Genomic DNA, 7,998 nt, shown 5'->3' on the forward strand with positions numbered 1-7,998 from the left:
TGAGAAGTTATGATTTTTTGCACCGTTTAGATTTTCAAGTCAGATTGGCAACTATAGTTCTACGAGGGTTCTTGCTTGTTCTTAGTACTTAGAGTTGAAATCAATACAGTATAATAATTTACTTTTGAAAAATCGTGCATGGTGACAACAATAAGAAGAATCGCCTACGAAAAGATAAAAAAGTTAGAGGATATATTAATAGCAATTTAATTTTTCAAAAATATTTGTCAATTTAAGTTAGAGGATATATTAATTGCCTACTGGAATATTTGTTTTTACATTTTAAAAATATTTATTTATTATTTTAATTTAATTTTTTTCTGTTTTCGAATTGTTTTGATATATTAATATTAAAAATAAATTTTAAAAAATAAAAAAAAAATTTATAATGCGCTTTCAGTGAAATTTTTCAATCCTCGAACTGTTCCTGGCTTTGTGATTATGCAGATAATTTTTTTTATATGGGCAAGATAGCAAGAAAGAAATGAGAGTCTAGAAGATGTACAGTCTGTTTTACCTTTCCAGATTCCTTTATAAATGCATTTTTTTTTAAGTATAGTTGAATAATGAAAATATTCATATGCACAAAATGTAGATATATGTAATATCTATACAAAAAATTTAACTCGATTCGATATATTTAACCTGAATAAAATAATAGACTGTTTTTATAATTTATGAAATTTTAAAAATTGAGTTATTATAATTATAAATCAAAATATGATTTGACTATGAAAAGTTTCAGAGTATAATAGTAGTTATATTTTAAAGTGTTTTTTTATTTGAAAATATATTAAAATAATATTTTTTATTTTTAAAAATCATTTCTGAAATTAGCACATAAAAATAATCTAAAAACAACCAAAAAATTAATTTTAAAAAAATTAAAAGTATTTTTAAAATAAAAAAATAAACACAAATTTCAACCCAATAAAGGCAAACTATGGAAAAATCTGAACCTTGTCAAATCTCAACCCAATAATCTCAACCTAAAAATTAATAATATATCTACAGTGAAAAGGCAAACTATAGAAAAAACATGTGGAAGGAAACTTGTCAAATCTGATGGTGCACGTCCCTTTCCTGTTAAAGAACCATCTCAATTCAATAACTTAAACTGTTAGGTTAGGTCTTAAGATATGATTTATATTATTCTTTAACACATACCCTCAAGTGAAAGCCTTTTAGACTTAAAACTTGCACATGGACACAGTACCTATGTTTAATTTTTATCAAATAAATGAAAATAGTGAGATTCGAACTCGTAACTACTTGGTTATTAAGGCTTTCATACCAAGTCAAATAATTATTTCAACCCAATAGTTTAAACTGGTACGTTAGGTTCAAGATATGATTTATATTATTCTCTAACACCTCTCTTCTCTCATGTTTGAGAACACCTGTATGTTGTATTTAAAAAAAATTAATTTTTTTATTTTAAATTATTTTGATATGTTAATATTAAAAATAAATTATAAATTATAAAAAATATTATTTTAATATATTTTCAAATAAAATATATTTTAAACTGCATCATCTTCTATCACATTTACAAGTTAAATATATTGCGTGCAACTTGAAGCTTGTTTGCATGTGCAATTCCAATTTAGCTGCAACTGCACAGAACTCTAAGCAGACTCTTTTCCTTTATCTGGAACTTGGAAACGAACATGAAAGGCATAAATCTTGCGGAAGCCTACACGCATGGTGATGTTATTTTCCGAGGAAAATCCGTCGGTACTGGGAATTACACATGTTCTACTCGCAATTAATATTTTTAAACTTGGTCTGGTGGTTAATTTAGTTTAAGGTTTGGATTATAAGTTTTTACCGAGTTAATCTTATTTTTTTATAAATTAAAATGATTATTTTGATAAAAAATTAAAAATATAATAAATAAATTACAACCGGGTTTTTGACCGGATTTTGCTTTATTTAAGAAAATGCTTTACTTTGTTTTTTTTTTTTTTAAATCAATGAATTTTAGTTGATGTTGGAGTTGTAATCTCGAAAAAAAAAAGACTTGAAATTTAATATATATATATATATATATATATATATATATATATATATATATATATATATAATGTGTTTATTTATCCCCGCACATAAACATCACACTAGGATATAATTGTGCTCTTAAATACTTTTAAGAATAAGACAAAAAAAGACAAAAAAAAATGTATTTTGGGTGTTTTTATATGTAATAATTGATATTACTCGTAAACTTGAAATAACATAATAAAATTATATAATTATTAAAATCAATAATTAAGTGTTATAATTAAAATGAATAACTTGGAAGTGAGTTAAAAACCTTAATTTTTACACCACCATGTTAAAGATTTATAAGTTTTAAAATTTTTCGTCTTGAAAAAAATTTAAAACAATAATCTTTTTTAATATTAAGATAATGTCAAATTAAATTAATCTCAGTCACCCTGCAACCTGAGTTATGGATTTTAATGATTTTAATAACTTTTTTTTTGTAAATTATTTTTATTTATATTTATAATAATATTAGATGCTTGTAAAATCGAACATCAACCCTAAAAAAAATATTTATTTGAAATCATGATAACTCAATAGATAATATAAAAAATAAATCATCAATTTTATTTTTCATCCAACCCAATATTAAAAAAGAGTGAAATAAAAAAAACAATTAAAAAAGCAGTTATATAAAGATTAAATTAAAAAATCAATAACCAAAAGAAAAAAAGGGTCAAAATGCAAAAAACAATGTTGATTACTATTGAAATTCACAGTATTAATGGGTGTGAAGAAACAATATTTTCCCCACAACTTTTAGCTTTATATTTAATTAAGTCACACATATTTTTTTTATTAAGATTAATCTGATTTATTTCATCATTACAGTCAAGGTTTAAATGGAAAAGAGATTTTAAAAGAGAATATTTTCCTAAATGTATTAACTTAAATGCAAAGGGATTTTCTTAAACCTTTTTGTTTGGAAGCTTAATCTATATTAGTAGAAATTAAAAAAAATATTTTAACAAAAAATCTTTTTTTTTTATTCCAATGTTAACCACCTATTAATCTTATTTTAATGTTAAAACATAATACTGAAAGATAATATTTTTTTTATAATTTTTTATTTCTAGAATTCAATGTTTTAAGATGGATTTAGGTTGTGATTATGCTTTTGTTTTTGAATGCTTTTTGTCAAGCAACTTTTAATTATTAAAGATATCAAATTAATATTTTTTAGTGTTATTTGATGATTTTAAGATGTTACTATCAAAAAATAAAAAAACTAAAAGAATTTATTTTAATATTTTTTCAAACGAAAGGTTACTTCATAACTTGTTGTTTGAGAGCTCAATATTTTTTTCATAATTTTTTATTTCTAGAACTCAATGTTTTTAGATGGATTTAGGTTGTCATTATGCTTTTGTTTTTGAATGTTTTTTGTCAAGCAGCTTTTAATTATTAAAGATATCAAATTAATATTTTTTTAGTGTTATTTGATGATTTTAAGATGTTACTATCAAAAAATAAAAGAACTAAAAAAATTTATTTTAATATTTTTTAAAATGAAAGGCTACTTCATAACTTATCGTTTGAGAGCTCAATATTTTTTTCATAATTTTTTATTTCTAGAACTCAATGTTTTTAGATGGATTTAGGTTGTCATTATGCTTTTGTTTTTGAATGTTTTTTTGTCAAACAGCTTTTAATTATTAAAGATATCAAATTAATATTTTTTTAGTGTTATTTGATGATTTTAAGATGTTACTATCAAAAAATAAAAGAACTAAAAAAAGTTATTTTAATATTTTTTAAAATGAAAGGCTACTTCATAACTTGTCGTTTGAGAGCTCAATGTTTCTGTTTTAATTTTGTTGTACTTTTTATTAAAAATATTTTTTATTTGAAAAATTATAAAATTGATGTTTTTTTATTATTTTAATATAATAATATAAAAAATTTATTATAATATATTAAAAAAAAATATTTCAAAAACGAAACTGCACCGAATGATAAACAGAGACTCCCTCCGCCTCTCCCACGAAAGGGGGAAGATACGTATGTGAAAATGCCCGCTGTCTTTTTGTGTTAGTTATAGTGATTTCCAATTGGTCCATGCTGCGGCGCCTGCCGCTTTGTATAAAGTCACCACCCGCTGGCAGCCCCACCTTATCCCCTTCTCCTCTCTCCTCCTAGTGGCCTATAAGAAAATAAAAAAGTATAATATTATAAGAAAATCAACCCATTGAATCGTATAATATTATTCTAATATTTTATATAAGAAATGTATGGTAACATGTCACTGTCGTAATATTTTAAAAAATTATTGTCTGACTCACAATTTCTGGCTAATAATCTGGTACGTTGAAGCTAATGCAAGAATACCTTGAATATATTTTTTTGAACCTTCTCTGATAATCTGGTTGAAGCTAATGTCTGAATGTTTTTGCCATTAAAAGAAAAGGACAGGAAAAGTAACAGTGGCTTTCTTTGGATTGCTGCTATTTTGAGGATAAAGACAAGACCATCCCATCCTTCCCAAATCAGGAAAGTCCTTTGTGCACCCCTGGTCTTTCCTTCCTCTTTCTCTCTGCTTCTTCATTTTTTTATCCTCTCATCCGTTCCTCCATAACTCATGGAATCCACTCCTGTTTCCAATGAACGTCTTGATTTTGGAAAGATGGGTTACGGGTGCCTTTTCTTTCTTCCCCTTCTCTCATTTCTTGGTTTCTTGATGTTTCCTCATACTTTTCTTGTAGTTTCATCCCCTTCTTCCATCTCTTAGCTTGGTATTCGTTTCTCGATGTTCATTTTTCTTTTTCTTTTTTTTTAGATGCCAACATTACAGGAGAAGGTGCCAGATTCGGGCTCCATGTTGCAACGAGATTTTCACTTGTCGCCACTGTCACAACGAGGCCACGGTATTATAATATTATATCTTCTTTGTTGGGCTCAATGTTTCTATCTTTATTCATTTTCTTGATCTGGATTGTCTTTCTTGGAGCTTTTGTAGCAAGATTTTCTCTATCTTGTCCTTCCTTCTTTAGCATGAAAGTTTAATTAATATGCTACTCTTGTATCATTTCTTCTTTGATTCTTCTAGAGCAATATTCTTGTCTCTTCTTGTCCTTTAAGCTTTAAACTGTTAAATATTCGTATTGATACGGGGTTATTTGGTATCTTTGATTTATCAGAATATGTTGAAGAACTTCTGCGATCGTCATGAGCTCAATCGATATGATGTCAAACAAGTATGCTGTATAACCTTAGTTTGTTGCTCGCAAATTTTGTTTTGCGATGCATGTTTTTTTATTTTCTTAAGCTACTGGTTTATGAATTAGCATTGATGTGAGAGATGTGGTTTGTGTTGATGTTTCAGGTTATATGTGCAGTTTGTGACACAGAACAGCCAGTATGTATATATCTGGATTTTTAATTGAAAGTTATCTTGTTGGGTTTTTCTTTTCTTTTCTGATCTTGATTGTATTTGATACATTATCCGATTTCAATTGTGTTCCAGGTTGCTCAAGTTTGCACGAACTGTGGTGTAAATATGGGGGAATATTTCTGCGAAATTTGCAAATTCTTTGATGATGATGTAATTTTACCTTCTGAAATTGATTTCTCATTGGTCTATTGAATATTGATTCTTTACTGTCATTGAGTCTCTTTTACCATCTTATTACTTGGTTGTTATTTGATTTTTGATGAACGGTACTTGTTTAACATTTGTAGTTGATGCTAACTTGATCTGGTTACATTCATTAATTGCAGACCGCAAAAGGACAGTTCCATTGTGATGATTGTGGGATCTGTAGGTGAGTAAGCTTGTTTCATCAGTTTATCCTGTTTCTTTCTTCTGAAAAATTGTTTAAGGAAGTCACAAGATTAAACTTCTGTGTTTGTTCTTGGTCAAAAACAGAGTTGGTGGTCGCGAAAATTATTTTCACTGCAAGAAGTGTGGTATGCATTCACTGCCTTTTGGCTTTGTTGTTCCCAACAGTTGGAATCTCATCACCTCAGCATGCAATTGGTTACCATGTTTGATATTTTTTTCCTTGTTGGTATGCACATAAGCACATAACCTTTACAAAAACAATATGCCTCCCAACCTCTCTTTTATACCTCTGCTGATGTAAGCTCTTTGTCAAGAGTTTTGATTTTCGTCTATCTATAGATTACATGGATATGGTTTTAAAGCTTTCTGTTTTCCATTTTCAAATCTTGAATACCAATTATGTTTGATAAGTGTGCAGGTTCTTGCTATGCAACATCTCTTCTCGATAATCATTTGTGTGTGGAGAACTCTATGCGTCATCATTGCCCCATATGTTATGAGGTTGTTATTATAATTGCCTTAATTGTGTGAAGAAGTAGTTTTTTTTTTTTTATAAAACTGATATTTCCTTCCTTTTTTCTTTAGTATTTATTTGATTCACTAAAAGAAACTACTGTGATGAAATGCGGGCACACTATGCATGGTGAATGCTACGATGAGATGATAAAGCGTGACAAGTAAGTAGTCTTCAGTTCTTATTTTTTTTCTCTAGTGATCTACATGTCAAAAATTGGTTTCTGATTGAATTGATAACATTCACCAGATACTGCTGTCCCATATGCTCCAAGTCTATAATTGACATGTCTAAAACCTGGAAGAGAATTGATGAGGATGTAAGTTACTATTAAATTTGAGCTTAAACATGGATGCTAGACTGCTAGTTTTAGTTAATCTTCTCTAACTTGCTTGCTATAACACTATAGCCCTGCATCAAATATATTACAATACTGATTTGTTATCAACATATGTTGTCAGATAGAAGCAACTGTCATGCCTGAGGATTACAGCCACAGGAAGGTGCGCGCCTGCTTTTCATTCTTTTAAGCCAACCTGGTGTTACATATTCATTTTGTCTGTTATTTTACCCTTTATTCAATTGCATTTAAACATTGCCACGGCACAAGTCAAGCTACCCGCTTGTGAACCATGATGTTGAATCGACGGGCGGTATGATGTGAAGCTAAGATTGAGTATGGCTATGGCTTTGGGCATTTTACTCATCATGTAGTCATCATTATTAGGAAAAGGTTTCGATAAAGTTGCATGAAGTTTCCAATGCGTCGAAAAAGATGATAGCTAGGCGTTTTTCTTTTTCATTAGCATTAAAAACTTTTGCAGACATTCCAACCAGGTTCGTTTCATATGACTGAACACACATCAGTATTGCGGTAATAAACTCACCGGAGTTGGTATGTATGTGAATTTGCAGGTCTGGATCCTATGTAACGACTGCAACGACACTACCGAAGTTTATTTCCACATAATCGGGCAGAAATGCAGCCACTGCAAATCATACAATACCCGAACAATTGCACCTCCAGTTCTACCTCAATGATTAGGTTTGGCAAAATGCATCCAGCCTCGTAGGAGCATTGGTTGCTTGCATGTGAACCATGCTGGATATTTTTACGTGTATTCTACCATTTTGAATGCTGGCTAATTGTTTACTAATTCTGTTCTATTGCAAAACGATTCAGAAGTGGCATCTGGGTGCCTCGGAAACTTCTCTCAGGTTATTCTTCCTCCAATATTGGGAGTCGAAACCCAGTTAGTGAGTCTCTGGGTTCATGTAAACTTCTCTTTATACACAAACAAACCAAAACATTGGTTCCTGTTATGTACTCCTCCTGATTGTGTCATCTTGTTGAATCTTCTGGTATTGTATAATACTGCCATTTGACCTGCGATATTTTCAAAGTGTTTTTTTACATTTCTAAAATATAAATTAAAAAATTTATTTATGTGACTAATTAAATAAATTGAGAATTATTTATATAAATAAATGAAAAAAAATCATTAACGATAAATAAAAAAATAAAATTAGAAAAATTAAGAATAAATATAAATTAAGATATTTAATCTCGCAACAATAGTCATTTAATAGGTTGAGTTTAATGAATTTGTTTATTAAAATTATTTTTTTATTAAATCAAATTATAATAGAAACC

The 7,998-nt window shown here is 28.5% G+C and overlaps 1 protein-coding gene across 2 annotated transcripts; it reads left to right on the forward strand.

Moving 5' to 3' along the window:
- Positions 1-4,383: 4,383 nt before the first annotated feature.
- Positions 4,384-7,739, forward strand: LOC133705983 (E3 ubiquitin-protein ligase MIEL1). Of its 2 annotated transcripts, none has more exons than XM_062131469.1 (12): positions 4,384-4,683; positions 4,826-4,913; positions 5,187-5,243; positions 5,372-5,404; positions 5,513-5,590; positions 5,767-5,810; positions 5,915-5,955; positions 6,249-6,334; positions 6,416-6,507; positions 6,594-6,663; positions 6,806-6,847; positions 7,260-7,739. In XM_062131469.1, the coding sequence occupies exons 1-12, from the start codon at positions 4,628-4,630 to the stop codon at positions 7,383-7,385; spliced, it is 813 nt and encodes a 270-aa protein (XP_061987453.1). In that variant the 5' UTR covers positions 4,384-4,627; the 3' UTR covers positions 7,386-7,739. The 2 variants fall into 2 exon arrangements, with proteins under 2 accessions (XP_061987453.1, XP_061987454.1); XM_062131470.1 differs by having other exon boundaries at positions 6,249-6,331.
- The last annotated feature ends 259 nt before the right edge of the window (positions 7,740-7,998 follow it).

This window comes from Populus nigra, chromosome 10 (genome assembly GCF_951802175.1).
Source record: "Populus nigra chromosome 10, ddPopNigr1.1, whole genome shotgun sequence".
Classification (NCBI taxonomy): Eukaryota; Viridiplantae; Streptophyta; class Magnoliopsida; order Malpighiales; family Salicaceae; genus Populus; species Populus nigra.